We start from the raw sequence: 23,236 nt of genomic DNA, 5'->3' as shown, positions 1-23,236 counted from the left end.
GCAGTTTTACCAGCAAAGTATTTATTTTAAAAAATAACGCGTTATGCATTTGTAATAATAACACCGCATAGCAAATCTTCAAACTTGCGGTGACGATGGTGGGACTTTTATTTTAAAAAATCATCATGATTTTTGCTGCCATCTTGGAGCTGAATAAAGTTGATCCCAGTCTCTTTTGTGGTTTCTGTCAAATCGGAAGGTCTGAGATCACTAAACAGACATTTAAACCGACACTTCCGACTCCTGTCAGACTTCGACCTGAGGAAACACATTAACCTAAACCTTCAAGCACCAGTTTAACACCATCCGAGCTCATAACGGCATTAAAGCACAAGGGTAAGCAGCTAATGCGTCTTCATGTCCGTATATATGTGTCCTAAAGATAGTCAGCAAGAACCAGCTAGTGTTTCGAGCTGCTTAACATACGTGTCGTGTCGTCTCACCAGCTCAAGGCATGGTATTTATATATTATATATTATTATCTAAGTTTGCTCTCTATTGAAATAGTTATAACGTTACTGCTGTCACTTTTAGAGACACTCCCACTGTTAATTCACCCTGTATCATAGACCCACCTCCCATATTTTGTTATATTGTCAGAGGTCCTAAACTTGAAATCCAGAAACTTGCTACTTTTTATTTGGTAGGAATGTGGAGCATTAATACGGTTGCCCTTGTCTCTGAACTGATTACTAATGTTACATCTTCAATAAATAGTATGCATCCTTGTGCAGCTCAGATGAGGAATCCTTCAGACTCTGTGCTCTTAGATAAGAGACTGAAATAGAGGGATTGTGTCTGTATTATAGCCTAGCCTACTGGACTGTCTACATCTCCTTGTCGTCCTTATGCAAATGTGGGCTCTGAAACACGATCTTGCCTTAGTTTAGTTTGTTTATCAGTGCCAGATCTCTAAGCAGTGTCATATATATATATATATATATATAGTTGATCTGTCAGTTATGAGTGAGTCTGTCAGTATATACAGTGGAGGTAATGTTGTGTCCTGGTCACATTCCTCCCCTTTAGCTTCATTCACTCCTGCATTCACCCAGATAAGACTCAAGGCTTTGTGTTTAGATAAAGGAATGATTGGAATGAGGAAGGATTCAGCCAAGGTTTCCATAGGCTCTTTCTGGACATAACAAACAAGTTGCTGATGACCCTTTTTTATTCTCAGTTTATGTTTTAATATAATATGTTAAGTAATATTTAAAAAAATCATATTATGATTTTTTCCACTCATGATGTAATTATGTGAAGTTTTGACTGTACATGATAAACCATTATCATATTATCAACCAATATTAATTTCTGACTTTTTTTTTTTTTTTTCTGGTACAGTTTTGGATTTTCATGAAGAAATATCTTATTTCAGCTTACAATCAAAAGAAAAATGCATAAAGATATATTTTGCGTTAATTTTTTAAAGTTGGCATGAAATGAAAATTCACTTGTTTCTATATTGATCTTATTGTTAACAATTAATCCACGCATATGTTCAATTTCAATTTCTTCTTTTTTGTAATTCTGAATAAAAATGTCATAGGCTAAATCTTCAGATTAAACAACAGACTTCTCTCTGGTGATCAGGATGGCCAGGTCTGAGTAACAAAAACTAGCCCAATGGCCAATTAAAAATAGGCAAAAGTAGCCCAGTGACCATATCGCAAATATCAAAACTCATTATGCACTTTCCGTAGTACCTATTTTACAGTCACTTTTAGGCAAATTGAAAACCACTATATCATAGTGATCATAAACACAGCTCAAAAGCTCCCTAAATATGGCCCTCCTTCACAAAACATCCAGCACAGTTTTATCATTGGAGGAATATAAAATATTTCAAAGTGGTGCTGTCACGGTTCCTCGATTAAATTCGAGTACTCCATTTAAAAAAATCCTCTGGCAATTTAAAAGTGTCGATTAACTGGCAAAATACCAGAAGTGGTGCGTTCTACGGACCAATTACCTTTTAGACTGAAGGCTGCGTGATATATTAAAACCTTTTTAAAAATCATACTTCAGGATATTGTGAAATCACAAAGGCTGTGATTCAATTAAAGAAATATATGTGGGTTTCAGAGTGAAGCGTGACGTTTTAATGATTTACAGGTTACATGTTTCTTCCAGCGTCTCAGAGCGGCTCCGTTCACAGTAATAGTACAAGTTTCTATATAGTAAAATACTAAGAGTGGTGGTAGATCCACTCAGGAAATGATTTACTTTTAAAATAGGCTTTATTTTCTTCGTACAGTATATAATTTCTCATTTCATCTAAAAAATATTGGACTAGGACATGTTCTTGGCAGGTTTAATTTGATTCACCCCTTTAGCCTGTCCTGTGAAGATCAGAAAGACATCTGGACATTTATCTTCAACCGAATAGTTTGCACCACAGCCAACTTTCCTGACACATATTTAATCTTTCCTGCTGCTCTGTGTTATGAAATACTCTTTCCAAACATCTGGGCTGGGGTTATACTGCTATTGATTTCTGTATTTTTTTTGTTTTTGTGTGTGTCACAAGGAACTTCCCAGATTAAATGCAACTAAATGCCTTTTAATTGGTATCATCATTCCTGTTGTTTTCTCCATAACATTTCACAGAGGCTGAATGGAGGCCCACGGTTCAGCACGATTGTCCAGGAAGAGAAAGAGAGAAGGTTCAAATGGAGAGGCGGAGGAGGGCGAGAAACCCCTGAAGTTTAAACGATGCACAGTGGTGAGTGAGAATAACGGTGTAAGCGTGTGTACAGATGAGAGATGGTATTTGAGACCAAAGGCTGTGGTGCTTCTTGCCCCTCAGGGTCTGAAATACCCGGCTCCGTATGCAGATCAGCTCGAGTCAATGGAAGAAAAGCCATATAAGCGCGTCACCATGGAGGAAGCTCGCAGAGGCACTCCACGTAAGATATGTGCCCTCTGTAGTGAACTCCTCCCACACACACATTCAGATATACACGTGTCAGGTGTTACTTCCATTCATTGACTGTATGACTGTATTTAGGCTGATTCATTGGCCATTATATACGATTATGGCCAGGAATGTTTTTCATCATTTCAACATTGGAATTAAAGCATCTTTCGGTATCAACACTTGTATTTCTTTAACAAAAACAGAAAAGCTAAAAAAACATAGCACAGACCCACTCCTTGATTTAATATTTGCTATTACAACCTTTAGATGACATAACTGTAATTAAGTGCCTGTTTTAAAAGTTCATGACGTTCCTTCACCTCTCTAATGGCATTTCGGCCCACAAAAAAAAACATTTCTTATTATTATCAATGGTGAAAACATTTTTAAAAGCTGTTTTTACATTTTTGTGGAAACCGTGAAACATTTTTTGTGATTCTTTGATAAATAGAAAGTTCAAAAGCATTTATTTGAAATAGAAATCTTTTGTAACATTATACATTTATTTACTGTCACTTTCATTTTTACACATTGCACACGCAATTTAATACATTCTTCCTTGCTGAATAAAAGTATTCATTTCTTCAAAAAAAAAAAACTTTCTCCAAATTTTTTAATGGTAGTGTGTATATTTAAAATATTTAATCAAATTCTAAAGCACAGTCTTCTTCTCATTTAACCATTAGATTACTGACATGTAAGGTCATGTGTGTCTAAATTAGGTAGCTCCCTTGATCCAATGAAAGCTGATGTTCTTCTTTTTGTTTTCAGCCGACAGGCCTGTGCGTGTGTACGCTGATGGTATCTTCGACATGTTCCACTCAGGACATGCACGTGCTCTCATGCAGGCCAAATGCCTATTTCCAAACACGCACCTTATTGTAGGTGGTAAGTAATCCTGGGATTCAGTATTTGGAGTGTTTATCATTCTGTTCATTTAGCACAGAGTCCATCTTAATGTCAGTGCTGTATTTAGCGCCTCTCTTACCTCTCTGCAGTGTGTAGTGATGACCTCACACACGAGTTAAAGGGCTTCACTGTCATGAATGAGGATGAACGCTATGACGCGATAAGTCACTGTCGCTATGTGGACGAGGTGGTCCGGAATGCTCCATGGACTCTCACGCCCGAGTTCCTCACCAAGCATCGGGTAAGACGAGAGAGAACTGAACTGTAGTGTAATATGACACTCAAAGCAATGTTATATACTTTCATTTGTTCTGTAGTGTTTTGTTGGAGGATGAAAGTAAAATGGTAACCAAGCCGTGAGCCATTTATTTGTTCCCTTTTTTTTTAATTAAAGACTGTGTCTTTTGATACCTCAGATTGACTTTGTGGCCCATGATGATATCCCATATTCCTCAGCTGACAGTGATGATGTTTACAAGCACATCAAAGAAGCAGGTAATTATAACAGCCTCAGAAATAGCTATGGAAGTTTGTTTCTGCAACTGAACAAAAAAAATTAAAAAGGTAATTGCGACTTTTTATCTCACAATTCTGACTTTTTTCTCACGATTGCTATTTTACACCTCGCAATTCTGACTTTTTTTCTTAGAATTATGTGATATAAATTCGCAGTTGCAAGGATAAAAGTCAGAATTGCGGGGGAAAAAGTCAGAATTACGAGAAGAAAAGTCGATATTACAAGAAGAAAGTCAGAATTGCGAGGGGGAAAAGTCAGAATTGCGAGGGGGAAAAGTCAGAATTGCGAGGGGAAAAGTCAGAATTGCGAGGGGGAAAAGTCAGAATTGCGAGGGGAAAAGTCAGAATTGCGAGGGGAAAAGTCAGAATTGCGAGGGGGAAAAGTCAGAATTGCGAGGGGGAAAAGTCAGAATTGCGAGGGGAAAAGTCAGAATTGCGAGGGGGAAAAGTCAGAATTGCGAGGGGGAAAAGTCAGAATTGCGAGGGGAAAAGTCAGAATTGCGAGGGGGAAAAGTCAGAATTGCGAGGGGGAAAAGTCAGAATTGCGAGGGGAAAAGTCAGAATTGCGAGGGGGAAAAGTCAGAATTGCGAGGGGAAAAGTCAGAATTGCGAGGGGAAAAGTCAGAATTGCGAGGAAAAAAGTCAGAATTGCGAGGGGAAAAGTCAGAATTGCGAGAGGAAAAGTCAGAATTGCGAGAAGAAAAGTCGATATTGCAAGAAGAAAGTCAGAATTGCGAGAGGAAAAGTCAGAATTGCGAGAAGAAAAGTCGATATTGCAAGAAGAAAGTCAGAATTGCGAGGGGAAAAGTCAGAATTGCGAGGAAAAAAGTCAGAATTGCGAGAAGAAAGTCAGAATTGCGAGGGGAAAAGTCAGAATTGCGAGGAAAAAAGTCAGAATTGCGAGGGGAAAAGTCAGAATTGCGAGGGGAAAAGTCAGAATTGCGAGAAGAAAAGTCGATATTGCAAGAAGAAAGTCAGAATTGCGAGAGGAAAAGTCGATATTGCAAGAAGAAAGTCAGAATTGCGAGAGGAAAAGTCAGAATTGCGAGAAGAAAAGTCGATATTGCAAGAAGAAAGTCAGAATTGCGAGGGGAAAAGTCAGAATTGCGAGGAAAAAAGTCAGAATTGCGAGGGGAAAAGTCAGAATTGCGAGAGGAAAAGTCAGAATTGCGAGAAGAAAAGTCGATATTGCAAGAAGAAAGTCAGAATTGCGAGGGGAAAAGTCAGAATTGCGAGGAAAAAAGTCAGAATTGCGAGGGGAAAAGTCAGAATTGCGAGAAGAAAAGTCGATATTGCAAGAAGAAAGTCAGAATTGCGAGAGGAAAAGTCAGAATTGCGAGAAGAAAAGTCGATATTGCAAGAAGAAAGTCAGAATTGCGAGGGGAAAAGTCAGAATTGCGAGGAAAAAAGTCAGAATTGCGAGGGGAAAAGTCAGAATTGCGAGAGGAAAAGTCAGAATTGCGAGAAGAAAAGTCGATATTGCAAGAAGAAAGTTAGAATTGCGAGGGGAAAAGTCAGAATTGCGAGGAAAAAAGTCAGAATTGCGAGGAAAAAAGTCAGAAATGCGAGAGGAAAAGTCAGTATTGTGAGAGAAAATGAAAAATTTCAAGATATAAAGTCAGAATTGCGAGAAGAAAAGTCAGAATTGTGAGAAAAAAAGTCTAAATTACGAGGGGGAAAAAAGTCGGAAATGTGAGGGGGGAAAAAAGTCTGAATTACCAAAAAAGTTTACATCGGTCAAATCTGACTTTTTTCTTACTGTGCGTTCACACCGCCGCCAGCAAGAGAGCGGCTAAATTCGCTCTCGCCGCCGTGCCGACGACGCCATAGAAAGATTCGTGGACGCTCTGATCATGTAGATCGAATGCTTGGTCTTTTTTTTTTTTTTTACTTTATTTAAAGGGGCTGCAAAGCAAACAAGCATGTTGATCGTTATTTGTGCAGACTGACCAATTAGGGTATAAGTTAACCTCATGGAATCTTTTAAATGTGAAAGTAAGAAATTGATCGATGGAAAGAACTTAACAATTATAATGACATATATGCTAACGAATAAACCAATAAAAGCCATTTGTGTGGTGTGGCTTTTGTGTTCATGGTTTTATGCTAATCTAATTTGCATTCCTGCTGAAAAATAAGCGTTCTAGTGCAAAAATGTTGCCTATAAATAGTGTTGTTCGCCTTCTTATCAAATTCACATGATCAACGTCTCCTCTATTTTGCTTGGGAACTAATGTGGTCGGAACCAAAGTTTACTGCGTTCTCTGGAATCCTCTCAAGTGGAGGACTTCGATTGGTTGCCACCGGTTGCCGCCGAACCGCGTTATAACTCATAACCATAAAGTTGACCTGACTTTAACTCTACTCACCACTCTCGCTGTCTAAGACGCGCCACCCTCGCCGGAGCTCGCCGCCAATTTTGTGATACAAACGCGCAATTGCGAGGGGAAAAAAGTCAGATTTGCAGGGGGGGAAAAGTCAGAAATGCGAGGGGAAAATCGCAATTATGTTTCACATTCTTTTTATTCCATGGCAGGAACAAGGTACCATAGATTTCTGTGTTTTGATTTAGAAATCAATCTCTGCGTCTAAAATTTCAGAGTATGAATTATAACCAATATAGAACTTACCAATTAAATATAAGACCATTTAGCTTCTGTCCAAAGCAACTTACAATAGAATTTTTATCTTTAAAACAGTTTCTTTTTATTTTGGGCTTCCACAGGAATGTTTGCACCAACCCAACGAACAGAGGGTATTTCCACCTCGGACATCATCACACGCATCGTACGAGATTATGACGTGTACGTCAGACGGAACCTACAACGCGGCTACACCGCGAAAGAGCTTAACGTCAGCTTCATCAATGTGAGCGCTCTTTCATCATATGGGTTTGTTTACTGGTTGAGCTTAATCTCAAGATCAAGACTAGATGCCACAATACAGCTTCCTGCTTAGTTTTTATTTTATTTTATTTCCATATAATGGAAGTCAATGGGGTCCAATGTTGTTTGGACCACGGCCTTCTTAAATATATTTTCTTAAATCTTTGTGTTTCGCAAAAGAAAGAATAAATTATGACAGAAATCAAATTTTTGAACTGTCCATTTGAAGTATTTACTTTCGACCTTTCTTTCAACTCTATTTTTATTTACAGAAACTAGGAGTGGCAATATATTCAGTTAAGAATTGTAAATAATTCTATTCCATAATTCGAATTGTGCCTCATTTCCGACACTCAGGAAAAGAAGTACAACCTTCAGGAGCGTGTGGACAAGGTGAAGAAGAAAGTGAAGGACGTGGAGGAGAAGAGTAAAGAGTTTGTGCAGAAGGTGGAGGAGAAAAGCATCGACTTGATCCAGAAATGGGAAGAGAAGTCCCGCGAGTTCATCGGCAACTTCCTTCAGATGTTTGGACCGGAGGGAGCGTTGGTGAGTATCTTTTTAAAAAATAGTGTCCCAAAACTTCTAAGTCAGCATCCATTCTAGCATCCACTCAAAATACTACTACTGACATAAAGCACATGAGGGACATGACTTTGAGTTTGATGTCAGCATGTTGTTATGCTAATGATGCAATGTTCTTTGAAGCATTTTAGGTGAAATAGTGTATTTTTAATAATATATATAGCTGCAAGTGGCAATTATCGGTGTCCAAGCACCAATAGCTTATGCAGATATTAGCCGTAATGTTGGTTTGGTCATCCTGAAATGCATGAGCCATAGTCTGTCATCAGAATGTTTTGGTATAATGACCTTTCAGAAGTGTCTCACATTACTGCGTTCCCAAACAACAGCATCTAAACACAAGATAACATGTCAGCGTTTATTGAGTTTTTGGCGCTTTTTGATGTCATTTGAAGTCATTTATGATGTAGGAAAATCCCAGATTTCACGAAACGCTGCTTGCTTTATTTGCCAATGGTTTATGCAATTTCCAATTTTGTGCACAAGTTAAATATGCCACTTTAGATGGAAACATAGCTAGTCTTGAATCTCCACTGATAATCTAAATTAGGTTTGATAAGGCAGCTTATGAAAAAACAAATACTCACTTTTTCACCATCCTGGTTGAGAATGACTGTTTAAACTCTTGAATAGATGAGCGGAGAAGCCATCGTGGTCTCCATTGGGATCAGTTTCATCACAAATATCCATGGCTCCACTCAAGGTCTCTTATCGGCTATGTGTTGGTCTTCCTCTCTAACAGAAGCACATGCTGAAGGAAGGGAAAGGTCGAATGCTTCAGGCCATCAGTCCGAGGCAGAGTCCCAGCAGCAGTCCCACACGTGAGCGTTCCCCTTCTCCAACCTTCCGTCTGCCCTTCTTCACCAAGACCTCCCCGTCCTCCTCACCCTCCTCACATCACAGCAGCGCCCTGTCCGGCTACACCTACGCCGCCCGCAAACAGGCCATCAGCGAAGACGAGGAGGACGACGAAGACTAGATTGCCACAGCACACCACGCATCTGTCTTCCAAGACTGGCAATCGAACTTCAGAAACGAAGCAATCCTTATAGAATCCATCAGTTTCGCACACGGTATTATTAAAAGATATGAAGGTTTAAAATGGAGCGAAGTGTAGAACGTAGTGACTGTTGGGTCAGTTCAAACTTGTGGAGGTTTTAACAATCGCTGTCAGCGATGGGATGCGAGTATTCAGACTTCAGCGTCTCGTTTTGATTCATGCGGGATTGTTTTAGAATGAGTGCACATGGTATTAATGCGTTTCAGTTTTAATGATTTTAATGTTCATATGAATCGTATCATAATATATAATTGTTAGACATCTAAGTGGTCACGTGTCTCTTGGAATGTACGAGATTGGCTTGTAACGTTGAAAACACTGTAACTAAGATAAATGCAATTATCTATAGAAAAGAGCTTTAAAAAATTATGAAAATTGTTATTTGTCCATATCGCAAGGCGCATAATCAGTGTTGTCATGGTTAATAGTTCTAAAAATGTGTTGAATAGCTAAAATACGCCAATATTACCAAGGCACCTCAAGCATGACCATTGGGAAAGTGAGGTAGTAACTGTACCATCAATGCATAAAGAAGCATGACATAATTGAATTGGTTTCCCTATGCTCCGCTCATCTACTTGAATTTGGTGTGTCATGCTTTAGTACAGTTCATGATTCCAAATTGAAACACTATTTAAAAAATGTATGCTTTACATAAAAAAAAAGTTGTCAAACTTTTTTAAGAAAGTGAAGCAAATCACTGTTTTTCAGTCACCGCACAATGCCATGTATCTTTCACTGTGATTGTTCTCATGGAGCTCTTAAGAATCATCCTAAAACTAAGGCTAAAGGGCTTGTTTTCCACGTTCAGTTTAGATGAGCTTTGGAATTGATCATTTCTTAATTAAGTTCTGCAAGTGAAACCAACTGAGCTGTCGATAATGAATTAATTGTTAATCAATGAAACCACTTGAAAGGAATATTCTGGGTTAAATACAACCTAAACTCAACAGTTGCTGTCCGGTATGATAGAAAATAATTTTGCTTTGGTATAAAAAAAAAAGAAAAAATTGAAAGCGTTACACACAATGAAAGGCTATAAAGCAATCATTGGTTTAAGTGTAATTGTCGGTTTTTACTGACAAAAAATATATATAAACGTGTGGCCACGAATATAGAATTCGTTATCTAATTTTTGTAAGTCGTGGCGACATTGAAATAATTTTGATTCGTTTTAACTAAACGAAGGAAACTAATTATTACAACATGCCATGATTTAGTCAATCATGGGAATGAATTAGTAAAACGTGATGATTTTTTTTTTCCTTTTTTTTCGCACGACGTGCAGACTTTTTTTTTTTTTTAACCAGTTGAGGGACAAAATGTTCTTTGGTCAATGACAGCATGACATCTTGCGCTTAACTTGTATTTAACCCTTAACATTAACTTTGAATAGTTTTGTCAACATTTGTTATGTACATCTATGGATAAGCAATTGTCAGTTTTAGACAGTATGTTTAAATTGAGATTGTACCACTAGTGATTATATAAATTTTTTGTTGTCACGTTTCATAATTTGACAAGAGGCAGAGGCTCATCAAACTGCAGCTGTCCAGACTTGCACTGATTTCAGAATTCAATTATTTTTCTTCAAATAGTTGATGCTCCACTTTCATGGTAATGTCTGTTTTCAAGCCTCTGATTTTTCCTTTGCACAAATTAAATGAATCTAGGAGATAATTATTTTATTAACTTTGCCTTCTCTTATCCTGTCAGCTTTTGATTGTACAGGATGACAGCAGAGACAGGAAGACAAATAAATGGTGTCTAATGTAAAAGTGTTGTTTTTTTCTGCCATCTATTTTACACCCAAGATTAAACATATTTACTTGTGCAGACAGTGTTCCTCATTCGTCATGATACAACTATGAAATATAAAGACATGTGATATACGCTGAATTGAAGAAAAATGAAACTGCAAATACACACAACACGTTTTTTTTTTCTCCATTATATATTTATACCGAACTAAACAGTCACAGAGAGAGATAGATAGGATACTGAGAGTATGACCAATGGGAGTATAACCAACGACAATGGACAGGGGTCCCGTAAGACCGACTACACCGAATCAGGAAGCTGGGTTTTGAAAGACGGACATTAACTGCACAGGCTTTAAAGTACACCACTCACTGCTCTCCACTGGACCTGGTCATTACAGCACTCGTACAAACACATACAGGTAACTACGTTTCACATTTTGCATATTTTTGTAATTAGCCTTTTTTTAATTCATCCACAAATCTTGAGAGGGAAGGAGGGAAACATAGTATATTTATAGGACAGTAAAAGCTGGTCCCTCTGCTAAGCAGCTCATTAGCAGCGCGTCTCGTAGATACCGCTGCGTCCGATGTATCGCACCCATTTAATCACATCGTGGTCACTGTAGTTCAGTTTCGACTCGAACACCTTCAGGTAACGCACCTTCAAACCCGAGGGTGCAAACGGAACCTGAGACAAGAAAATAACAGATGAAATACAACAGAAATGTGTGCCATGAAGAGGGTACAAGCTGTTGACAATTGGATACATCAGACAAACTATAAAATAATATAAATGTGTGAAAATATAAAAAAGTAGCTAGTTTTAACATCTAATGTTTGTACCTACCTCCCCCAAAAAAGTGACTGATATTCAAATATTAATTTATTTAACAGTTACTTATGAGCTTATTGAGAAAAAAAGAGCAAATGAATATTTTAGCGAACGCTTTAGAATAAGGTTCCATTTGTTAACTACGCTAGTTAACATGAACTTAGAATTAAAAACACTTTAAAGCATGTATTAATTTGAGTTCATGTTAATTTCAACATTTCCTAACACATTAAAATCAAAAGTCGTATCTGTAAATATTATTTAATTGACCTGATCTAGCATGAACTTGTTTTTATTAACAAAAATTCATGACTACTGTAAATGTATTTATCGTTGTTAATGCATTAACTAAACGGAACCTTATTGTAGTGTTGCCATATTTTCTGTTATTTATTAGAAATAAGTAGGTAAATATATATTTTTTAATTGTTCATAGCTAAATTATAACAAAAAACAGGTTTTAAACCGTATCCAAACTACATCCAAATTTTAGTCAAATTATTTAAGTTAACAATTGCAAAAAAGCACAGCAAACCTCATAAAAATATTCAAATGTCAATTCATTCAACCCTGTTACTTACTCATTTCTCATAAAATAAAATGTTAGCTAGAGTTTTTTTTTATCAATATAAGTTAATAGATTGTTTTAGTTGATAATTTTTTAATCAAAGTTTATATTTATAGCTAAATTAAATCACACAAATAATGATTTTTAACTGTATCCAAACATGTCCAAATTTTAGTTATATTAGTTAAAAAAGCACCACAAACATGATAAAAAAATATTCAAAAATCCTTTCTGAATTTCATTCAACCCTGTAACTCAGCTTATTGACCAAAAAATAGGCTATTTTTATTTATTTATTTATGAGACAAGTTAGTAAAAAGATTTTTTATTTCCATATTCTATATTTATTGCTAAATTAAGTCAGGATTTTAATTCGTATCCAAACGTCCAGATTTTAGATACTTTGAGAGTTATTTTATAAGAAGCACACTGAAAAGAAAACCGATTGAAACTACACTTAATTCAACGCTCACCTCAAAGTTCATGGAAATGGGTGGACGGGCCCACTTCTTCTTGTCATTAGTGGGCAGCAGCTCAATCTCAGCACTGATCTGAGACTCCTTCATTCCTGCCATGCGTTTGATCCTGAGCAGAGAGACAGACAGGATGACATGAGTATACGCACACAAGCACCTGATGCAGAGAAACGTGAAGACGCTGACTTACTTCCACACAATGGCGTTCTCGCTGGCCTTGTATTTGGCTTTTCCTTTCATACAGATCACCTGCACTCCACTAGTGTTCAGAGGTGTTGGAATGCGTACCTGTTCAAAACAGTCACCGCACACATCATCTGACAAACTCTTTTACAAACAAACTGAAATGTTCTGTCTTAAGCGTGTGAACATGCAGTGTTAAGTCTCTATTTTCTCTTTTAACTCACCTCTATTTTCTGTGCCAGGAGTGAGGGCTTGAAATTAGATTTGATGACAACTTTGACCTCCAGCTTTGTGCGTCCAACCTCTCGGACCAGTGGAATGACCCGGAAGGGCAGAATAATGTCCTTAGTGGTGCGATACCTGCGCACACACAGATCGAGGATGTGTTAAAACAGAATCAGACTCTCGGTGTGAAGACAGACTGAAGCTGAACTAACCTCATGAGCTCATATTCCCCATCAGGAGGGATGAAGCTGATGCTGCGCTCAGAGTCGAACTTGCTGAGACGCACACACTGATGGAAAGTGCAGTCGTCGATGGCTATGGACTGCTTCCCACTGCTGGAGAAACCAAGAAGGTAAGAGTTTGATGATATACACCGTTAAGATATTTGGCAAAAGGAGCAAATACTAGAGCAGGGGCGTCCAATCCTGCTCCTGGAGGGCTGCTGTCCCACAGTTTAGCTCCAACTTGCCTCAACACACCTGCCTGGAAGTGTCCAGTATGCCTAGGAAGACCTCGGCTGTGTTCGAAATCGCTCCTATACACTCATTCACTAACACCTGTCCACTTGAAGGAGTGAATGCAAACGAGTGAGTGAATTCGGACACCAAGTGCACCGGAAGGGCTGCCGCTTTTGTGTAGTTTGTGCTCGCTGTTTAATAACCATTGATTGAATGAGTGCACTCGATAACGTCCACTATGGTTTCAGCACCAATACAAATGGCTGCCCCCTCAAACAGTGCCCTATTTGAGGGTATAGGGGGCGATTGTGTTTAATTGGGGTTGGAGGTAAACTCTGCAGGACAGTGGCTTTCCAGGAGTGAGTAGACACCGCTCTACTAGAATAAACTGTACATAAAATGAAATCATCACTGACAAAAATAAATCAAAATCACTTACTGCTAAAATGCACACTTATAAAAACTAGGGATGCACTGAAAGTTTTATTCGTATTTTTAATTATGGCCATTAACCGATACCATGTTATCTACTAATATTTAACTTACACTACTGTTCAGAAATTTAGGGTCAGTACGATTTTTGGAGAGGGGGGGTTAATACTTAAATTCACAAAAAATGTCCATTTCGAACAAAAGCTTTTAAATTGTTCATCCTGAACAAAATTATCATGGTTTTATGGTAAAAGAAAGAAAAAAAATGCCAGTTTTGAACAGTTTCTAATAAATTACACTTTAAAATAATTTAAAATTGAAAACAGCTATTTGAAAACGGTCATATTATTACTGTTTTTCCTGAATTTTTATCAAAAAAAAATTCACCGACTGCAAACTTTTGAATGGTAGTGTATTTTGCTTTGTTGGTAAAAAAAAATGTCTTTTATGAAATCTTCAATTTAGATGTAAAAATTAATGGTAAGATTAGTTGTTATCTTAAAGTAAAATTTATTATCAGAACATTTATGTCCATTAATGTTCTTCTGTAACCTGGCATTGAAAAAGAGAAGCGAGATGGAATTGAAAAATAATAATAATAATAATAAAAGCCCTGAATTTAACAATATTGGCCAAATTAGACTGAAACAATAAAAAAAAAATGCTAATATTGGCCAATATATTATGCATCCCTACAAAAAAAATAAAAAATAATAATAATTTGTAATAAGACACTCATTTGTTCTGTAGATTAACAACACAACTAACATAAAACTGAACACAGAAATGTAAAGATACAATTACCTTCCCCCTAACTCACTTTGGGAGCACAGAGAAAGAGAGACGCAACAAAAACAGACAGCTTCAAAAATCAAAATAAACCACACACTTTACGTTCAAACATGTTTTAAAAATTCTGGATTGAGAAACAAAATCCAGATAAAAAGACAAACAAAATTTTCAAAGCAAACAAAGAGAGGAGACAGACAAGCAGAACAACTGCGTGAACATGAAGCACTTCAAAAACCTTTTCCCAGCATCATCAGTAGTCCCTCCTTTCCCCTGTTTGTCAATGACGATTTTGTCATTCATGCCAAACTTGCATTCAGGCATTCCACTCAGGTAGCTCTTCATCACCACACGACCGGAGACGTGAGCGCTCAGGACTTGACCTGTCAGGATGACACACAGTAGCGTGAGAATGCTTTGAGACTAAGGCCGTGTGTCCGACAAAAGCTTTCTTAGCCAGCTGAAAACGCCTAGCTGTGGGCGCTTGAGAGCTTTTTTTCAGTTGTGAAAACTTAAAAAGTTGAGTTCACTTTGCTTGCTATGATACGGAATATCCGCGGAACTCACAGATAGTTTGTTTCTGCATTGTTTCTATATAAGAATGTTGATACAATGAAAAGTATTTGATCTGGATCTTGTTTTAAATTAGTTTGTTCCAGTATTTTGCTTGTTGGTGTCATCTGTTGCCGTTGTACAAGCAATTCGGTCGTTTGGTCGCTGTTGAATTTGTCCCGCCCCTCCTCCACTGTGATTGGATGGCCGAGTAAAAACAGTGATGAAAATGATGACCGCTGCGTTTTACCCAAAGTTGAATATTCTTCAACTCTCTGCGACCAGTAAAAACGCTGAGCGCTCGAGCGTGAAACAGACTCAGCTCCTCGTTACGCTGCTGGCATTTTAAAATCATGGCGCTCCCATTGAAAACAATTGGAAAAATACGCTAGCCTCTGGAAAAAAAGCTTTGGTGGACACACGGCCTAATAACTGAGGCACACAGTCATGAGACCTCCGTTAATGCGGTCTTACCCTGTGGAGACATGAGCAGGTTGACACTCTCCAGCACATCCAGGAAGAGCTCGTTGCGACGGTACTTGATGCCTTCACGACGCCAACCGATCTGACCAGTCACCTGGCTGGTGATCTGAGACTGCTCCTCCTTCGTCTGAGGACAATAATGCACCACCGAAGACCGTTAGGAAGGTCACAGACTATTTTAAATCGTGGTTTAAATACGTTTAGGTGCCACTAGTATGTAATGTAATCTGAGAAAAACTTAAAATATATATTTTTAAAAAAAGTGTACACATACCTGATGCTGCAGTCAGACACGTCCAGAAAAGCAAGGGAAAAAAAAGAGAAACGGTTTATGTTAGAATCTGCACAGATAACATGGACAGGGCTAAAAACCAGTGTAAGAGCATTTCGGGACAGTTGATGGAACTCTCACTTGCTCAACTGAGCTAGTTTTGCAACAATGGAAGTTAAGCTTTTTTCTGTGTTCATTAGCCGTATATTTTTATGTAAATATAACTATGTAAATATATAGATAAATAAAGCGCAGTAAATGGTAAAACCATTTACACTACAAACCAGCGTGTTTATAATTACAACAATGCATTAAAATAATATGATAAGAAATACCCGTTTGAAATAACTGCATATGCTGTTTTGTACAGCTAAAAATAACGAAGCAAATGACACTGGAAGTGTACAAATTACAACAAATGGTTGTAGTACTGCAAGATGGCGCCACCCTTGCTACAAACGAGATAAAACATCCTTTTGTTTTTTTTAAAATGGCATCATTTATCGTTTGATGTATAATTTTTTACTAAATGTTAACTTGACTGACTGCTTCATTTTCACTTTCAAGTTACAAATGGCCACACCTACTTATACATTAAAAAAGGTGATTATGTATCATGTACATGCATATTTACTTATATGTTATGCCAGTGAAAATGTTGGAAAGACATGCAGAAATTTGATCTACTGGCCCGACTTAGAGGACATCCAGAAAGGGAGGTTCCCAATCTCAATTCTGGAGTCACATTGGTGTTTAAAAATAGAAAATTCATATGAACATCAAAAATATGAACTACTAAAAGAGCCTGTTCTTGCCTGGCCTTTGATACCCTGTTGGGTAATAAAAGTCTTCAGTGCTCCTGTCTCGGAGTTCTGTGGGTATCCAAAGTCCAGGATCTCTGCACACACACACACACAAATACATAAATGAATCATTATTCTGGAATGAACCACTCAATGCTCCAAGAACTGTTTTAAACAGACTTTGTCTCCATTCGTTTCATTTAGGTAACCTTTTATTATTTCAGCTGGAGGACAATGTTTTCTGGACAGCTCATGGTTTAAGATGCTCCTAACCGCCAACAGTGGATGACTGCCAGGAAAGCATGCCATTTAGAGGAGGGCGAGTTTGGTTTGAGGTAATGCGGTTAACACAGGCACATGGAGGATCAGATATAACTGAGAGAACAGTGTCAGGATATTACTCCTATGTTTCTGAACCAGCCTTACCATCCAGCAACTCGTAGATAAGCACGAAGTTGTTCTTGATATTCTCCTCACTGATCTTCCCAAAGTAGGCCGTCATGACGTCACACATCTTGTAGAGGAACTCGAACACCATTGCAGCGTTGACATTCTGCTTGGTGACCGCAGCCAGCCAGATGTTGGAGCGTTTGACGTGGAAGAAGCTGGTGCGGGCGATGTTGGTGACAGGAGAGCGCACCTGCTGACGGGCGTGGATCACGTTCACGCGGAACGCGTCCACAGCGTTGCGCCTGTGGAGGAGGATTAGGACGTGAGGTCAAGGTAGAGATAATGGAGTTGGGCAGGAAGAGTGAGCACATGGTCACCATCTGCCCGTAAACCCTTTAAGACAAGCACTCCTTTTATCTGCGAACAAGGCATTAAAGACTTGACTGTTCCCAGTTGACCCAAACCTTCATGAACCTCAAGATAAGTTAAAAGGTCCCGTAGACAAAAGAGCTTTTGCCAGTCTAAAACAAACAAAAGTGAACTTCTTTTGAAGAGAACTATACAGTCCAATAAAATAAAATTTCCTTTTTGTCTTTGCGATTTCATTTCTTTTTAAAATCATCTGCTGTAACTGATTAAAAAAAAAAAAAAAAAGGCCAAAATGAATGAAAGTGTAAGGTTGTTTCACGTAGAGACCTGCACCCGACGCAACAAGATGATGGCCGGGTGTGGGTGGTTAGGTACTCGTGTGCGTGTGTGCGAGGGTTGGTGGAGAATAAAACGATTTGCGTGACTCCCACAAAATAGAAATATCTTAAAAAACATCTATTGCAAAAAAGCAACAAGGACAACTAAACTAAAATAAAAACAATTTACAGGTACAAGCATAGGCAGAGTTTCTATTGCAGCGTTGTGCAATGTAGCCAATCACAGGTATGTGTGTTGATTTCTTGAACGCAATGGCCAATCAGATGCATTTACGATAGACTCCACTCACCGCTCAAAACGTCTGAGTTTTTGTTCAGTGCTGAATTCTGCATGCTGGTGAATCTTCTGATTTTGACAAACTAAGTGTAGACATTGTGCAGTCAGTTTCATTGATAATAACGGAGCTTTGTCAGATCGCGATGAACTGAGATGTCAGCTTTTAGGGATTATTAACGGAGCGCACTTTGCGCACATTCTGCCATGCCAAACCATGCACGCAGTAGCCTATGCTTGCTTTTATGTTAAATTAACAGTGGTTTGTGAATCTTGATGCTTTGATAAATAATTTATTAGGAGCATTGATGCTGGGATGTGTAGGTTGTGGCTAGGCGACACGTAACTTGAAATAATTTCATGGACATACAGGAAAAAAAAAACAATTTATACTTGTATGTAAGCTTTTGCGTGCGGAAGGGGGACAAAACATGAATGGTGCCGGCGGGAGACGGAGAAAGTAACATATTTTTACGGGAATGGGACAGAATCCTGCAGGAGTGGTCGGGAACAGAACTGAAAAATACGTCTCTAGTTTCATGTATAGACAAACATTTCCATCAGAAAGGTGCATAATCTGTCAAAATATCCAACATACACAAACCCAAAAAATGACCAACATTGTGTCATCTCATGCCTGAGTGCAGTCAAAAGAAAAGGGCATTATGGTAAACCTGCTGCTGGTGCAATTACATATCCTCACAATATTCGAGTGACTGAAGTATGTCAGGTGACATGCTTGAAGTAGAGCTGGGCAATACATGATAATATATCTATGCATATTTATGATGGAATAGATGATTGACAAACAAATGATTATTATTACACAGTTTTACAAGATTTTCTTTTTGGCCATAAACCCAAGTTTCCCAAACACCATTTAAGTAGGAAGGTTTCATGCCCACTACTAGTGCCATAACTTGTGAGAATATTTTTTTTTTTTTTTAATTTCCTTAATTTATACAAATCAGTATTTTTGAATTGTTTAAATATATCAGTTGAAAACACTAACTGAAGGTAAAATGTACAAGGAAGTCTGTTATTTTTGAATGGTTATATCTATAGACAGACAGACAGACGGACGGATGGATGCAATAACAAAAAGGTAGAGACGTATCAAGGCTTAGAAGGCATGTTTTAGCTATATTGCCCAACCCTAGATTGGGTTCACTGGTGACATGCGTCAGAGTGATTGGTTGGTTGTTGTTGGGATCTAAAAAAAAACATGCCTGGTCATTGGTTGTAGTAGGATCGCTTACCTAGTGCTACAGTAGCCACAATGAACATGGAGAAAAACAGTACAAAGGACAAAGAGCATGAGGGGAATAATGACAAGGAAAAAGGAGAAAGACAAAGATGGGCTGCATGTGTAAATGGACAACAGTAATGCAAACACATACCAAATGAAATCTTTATGAGAACATTTGATCTGGGGTTCTATGGAGAGCCAAAAAAAAAAAAAAAAAAACTTCCCCATTTATGGTTTAAATGAAAAATGAAATTTAGTTTGTCAAGATGATGGAATGGGGCAATATTTCCTGTTTTCGAACATCCTGTCATCTTTCCTCTTCCCTAACAGGATGACCCCAATGGTATGGAGTTTAAACTCTGCTGAGCACGCATGATGAAAATAAGACCAGTATTTTTTAACACCAACCAACAAAAAAAATGTATTCTAATATTTCTAATAGCAAAAATAAATATAGATTAGGTGTTTTTCTGTGTTGCTATGTGTTCTATGCAGTTTTTAGTGGTTGTTGTGTTTTCTGGATGGCTGTTTACTGGCCTGTCCCCAGATGGTTTAGAAAAACCTAGAAAACGATCGACCTGCATTTTCTCTAACATACTCGATATAATCCTTGAAATCAGAATAAAATCAAAATCAAAGATACTATATATTGTTCGAACTTCGATGAAAATGATTGGACTAAAAGACTATCCAAGTATTCAGACTCTGTATAAGCAATGCACATTAAATGAGGCTAAAATGATGTTAAGTGACCCATCTCATGTACTCTACCCCTCTTATGAACTCTTACCGTCTGGAAGAAGGTACAGAACAGGTTTAAAATCTCTTTTGTAACGGTATCAATTAGACTGTTGAACATGAGTTAGTGAAGTCTATTCATTTTTATGTGTATGAATATTTTGTGTAATGTTTTTTTAATGTATCAGGTTTTGGTGAAATGCTGGCTATGGAGTCCATTACAAATTTCCTTATCAGGGACAATAAAGTATATTTCCATGTCATATTTAAAAGCTGTTTTAAGAGCATTTTCCACCCATGATGAACTCACTCACCCTATGTCATCGCGGTAGACGCGGGAGATCAGCACCTCTCCTTTATGGTTATAGATGAACAGTCCTCCAATCATGGTGGCTGTCCCTCAGACCTCACATTCCATGGTGGGCTGTCACTTCTATAATTCACAGGACAATGAAAATGAACATGAAGCTCACTGACTGGTTGATAGAAGAGCTCTGTGGGACCTTGATAAGATATGAGAGGCATTCAGCCCTACAAGAGAGACTAGATAAAGCAGCCAGGATGGTTTACTCTCAACAGTTTGTGCTTCTGTGACAAACCAAATAATATAGTATAAGGAGATAAAATGACTTACTGACTATAAAAGAAATCACCCAAGTTAAAAGCACATATTTGGTCATTGACAGATAAAGCTTCAAAAAAGTTTTTTTTAATTTTTTTTTTATTCAAAACTGATGTAATGCATATTTTTGAGTCATGAGCAATGTGTTTAAACAAGTTTCAATTGTTAAATACCTTTTCAAAGTGTTTAATTTCATTTTTTTTAATGGTTTTATGTCGGGCGGTACAACCAAATAGTTGTATATATACTGTAGTTGAACCACCTGACATTAAAAGTGTACCAACCTACCCATACTTGAAATTATCCGTTTTTACCAGTATTTTAGAGATCTAGAAATCTTTTCACTCTGTCACAAGGATCAGTTGGGCTCCTCTGGATGATGCATTATCATGTTTACTGTAATTACATCATCAATTCATAATAAAAGAGCCATGTTTGCAGTTGTGCCACCCTGACATTTGAGAATATATAAATTACAGGACAAAGGTTTTTCAATTATCTCAGCCGCTTTAAAACTACTGATATTTATAAAAATGTGTTTATATGAAAGGCTTCAAACCTAAAATGATGCCTCAGTATTTAGTTTTTAATATTAAGAAACCATTTTAAATTAATTTGTTCGGGCAGTTGCACAACCTGACATTTTGGGGGTTTAAAGATAACACAACATACAATAATATGTATTAAATAAATTAATTCAAACTAAATAGGTTTTATAGAATAAAGTGATGTCATAAATGTATCAAATAGCCTAATTTTAAAAGGAAATAATACACTTGCACTAAAATATGCACGTCATGTCATTGACCCTAATAACAATATACTGAAAACTGAATGAGTAGCCTATATCTTTTGGCGCATGGCAACAGACAAAAATCACCCGTTTTTCAATCACAAAACGCGATATTGTGTAAATATAAGTGTTTGCTCGACAAACATTGTAACGGCAAATGATGTTGGTATTCACTCAATGTACAGGCGCTGAACAGGAAGTGTCCGTCCTGTGTGGTTAATCGCGGCGTAATTACTACAAGATGTCTGCCAACTGAGAGGCATGTACCATTAAATGTTCGTGTTTTGAGATCGTTAACCGCGCGTCCTTCATCTCGTACCTAATATTAATTATTCAAAATGCACCAAGAGTCATCAATAGTAAGGGAGCTGGTGAACTGCTCTGTTCCTTCCCTCGAGACCTGTATCGAAATTTCGCGGAACACTTCGATGATAAAAACCATTCATCCAGGCTAAAATACAAACACTTTCTGTCCTTGGGTATGTTCAGTTAAAAAATGTGACCATACCTACTTAATGTCCGCACGAATAGGCGCGGAATGGACCGTTCCCTCTACGACCGTGGTATTTTTTTTGGATCTAAAGGATTAGCGGGACACTAGCAGCAATCCCTCCCTCGGCCAGGAAGTCAGCTGACAGCGTTGACAGCGCGCATGCGTACGGCCTGCGACAACGCAACTAACATTTTGCATGTCCGTTTGTTTAATCAAAAATACAAAAGGCGTCTATATTATTATTTTAGTTTATAATTGTATAAAGAATTATACTATATTCTTGCTTAAAAAAACAGGTCATGAATATTAAAATAGTAAAGTGACGTTGCTTAGTAACCGCAATGAAGCGCCCAATAACAACATACCTAGTTAATATTTATGAGCCAAGTCTTCGCCGTAGTACAATGAGTACAAGGCGGACACTGGCGTGATGAGGATAAATGCTGATGGACCAACACAGTTCTAGACATTTTGTTTATAGAGTAGAGCAGAGATGTTTGATGAAAACTACCGCATGCATCAGCCATGGCATCAGCTCACGTGAAATAAGAGTATCTGTCTTACTTCATCGGTCAGAATCATCAGAACGGCTACAAATTCTACGTAAAATGCCAGTATTAACCCTTTCATGCATCAATATGCCAACCTCTGTCAGGATCCCCCTGTGTTTAGGGCATGAAAAACAAGATTTACAAAAAGAAATTGAACACATTATTTCAAAGAGATTTTCAGATGTACACTTGAGTGGACATTTTGGTTTAATTGAAGAGATACTCTATTACTTAAAAAAGTAATAACACAGCAATATTGTGTGTATTTAACAAACCAGCTAATAAAATTCTATAAAATCATGTGAAAGCTAGGCTATAAAATATATACAAAAATATAAATGCAATTGAGTTTGTTCCCATTCGACCAGCAGACAAAGAAATTCATACAAGTTGAACTTCACGTTTCTTTGATATCAGAACATGAGGACGTGATTCCATCAAAGATCTCTACAACCAGAGAAGGTACAGCTCTCAGGAAACCCAACTCTGACTATGTAGATAACACTGACGCTCCATCCAGTTTTACCGTAGCTCTCCTCTCTGAGAAAACCTCAGACTGAAATCTTGATCTAATGTTTTCAGACTGTGGAAAAAAACTAGTGATCAGGTGTTTTTCAATCTCATCTGAAATGACCAGCGTTGGGGGTAACGGATTACAAGTAACATGCATAATGGAATCAGATTACTTTTTGATGTAATGAGTACAGTAATG

General features: G+C 37.7%; 2 protein-coding genes across 2 annotated transcripts; one reads left to right on the top strand and one right to left on the bottom strand.

Annotated features, from left to right (window-relative positions):
• The first annotated feature begins 137 nt into the window (after window positions 1–137).
• Window positions 138–9,915, top strand: pcyt1aa (phosphate cytidylyltransferase 1A, choline a). Its single transcript, XM_079877072.1, has 9 exons — window positions 138–336; window positions 2,611–2,725; window positions 2,810–2,909; window positions 3,692–3,808; window positions 3,919–4,070; window positions 4,246–4,324; window positions 7,071–7,213; window positions 7,588–7,776; window positions 8,555–9,915. The coding sequence occupies exons 2-9, from the start codon at window positions 2,618–2,620 to the stop codon at window positions 8,789–8,791; spliced, it is 1,125 nt and encodes a 374-aa protein (XP_079733198.1). The 5' UTR covers window positions 138–336; window positions 2,611–2,617; the 3' UTR covers window positions 8,792–9,915.
• A 1,092-nt stretch (window positions 9,916–11,007) lies between these two features.
• Window positions 11,008–22,129, bottom strand: ap2m1a (adaptor related protein complex 2 subunit mu 1a). The gene is made up of 11 exons (XM_079877073.1): window positions 21,989–22,129; window positions 20,380–20,498; window positions 17,134–17,399; window positions 16,720–16,802; window positions 15,625–15,760; window positions 14,837–14,981; window positions 13,132–13,254; window positions 12,919–13,054; window positions 12,702–12,799; window positions 12,509–12,620; window positions 11,008–11,323 (listed from the first exon to the last, which is right to left on the bottom strand). The coding sequence occupies exons 2-11, from the start codon at window positions 20,451–20,453 to the stop codon at window positions 11,189–11,191; spliced, it is 1,308 nt and encodes a 435-aa protein (XP_079733199.1). The 5' UTR covers window positions 20,454–20,498; window positions 21,989–22,129; the 3' UTR covers window positions 11,008–11,188.
• Between the last annotated feature and the right edge of the window lie 1,107 nt (window positions 22,130–23,236).

This window comes from Squalius cephalus (assembly GCF_949319135.1).
Source record: "Squalius cephalus genome assembly, chromosome: 7".
Taxonomy (NCBI): Eukaryota; Metazoa; Chordata; class Actinopteri; order Cypriniformes; family Leuciscidae; genus Squalius; species Squalius cephalus.
The sequence above is the reverse complement of the archived record's forward strand: the minus strand, read 5'-3'. Positions and strand labels throughout refer to the sequence as shown.

Bases quoted from the DNA above. Each gene is read 5' to 3' on its own strand.
- pcyt1aa (XM_079877072.1), top strand. From the start codon at position 2,618: ATGGAGGCCCACGGTTCAGCACGATTGTCCAGGAAGAGAAAGAGAGAA. The intron at 2,910-3,691 runs GTAAGATATGTG...TTTTGTTTTCAG, and splicing joins AGCTCGCAGAGGCACTCCAC to CCGACAGGCCTGTGCGTGTG. The intron at 4,071-4,245 runs GTAAGACGAGAG...TTGATACCTCAG, and splicing joins AGTTCCTCACCAAGCATCGG to ATTGACTTTGTGGCCCATGA.
- ap2m1a (XM_079877073.1), bottom strand. From the start codon at position 20,453: ATGATTGGAGGACTGTTCATCTATAACCATAAAGGAGAGGTGCTGATC. The intron at 17,400-20,379 runs GTGAGTGAGTTC...CCTCCTCCACAG, and splicing joins GTCTACCGCGATGACATAGG to GCGCAACGCTGTGGACGCGT. The intron at 11,324-12,508 runs GTGAGCGTTGAA...TTCTTGTCTCAG, and splicing joins CCATTTCCATGAACTTTGAG to GTTCCGTTTGCACCCTCGGG.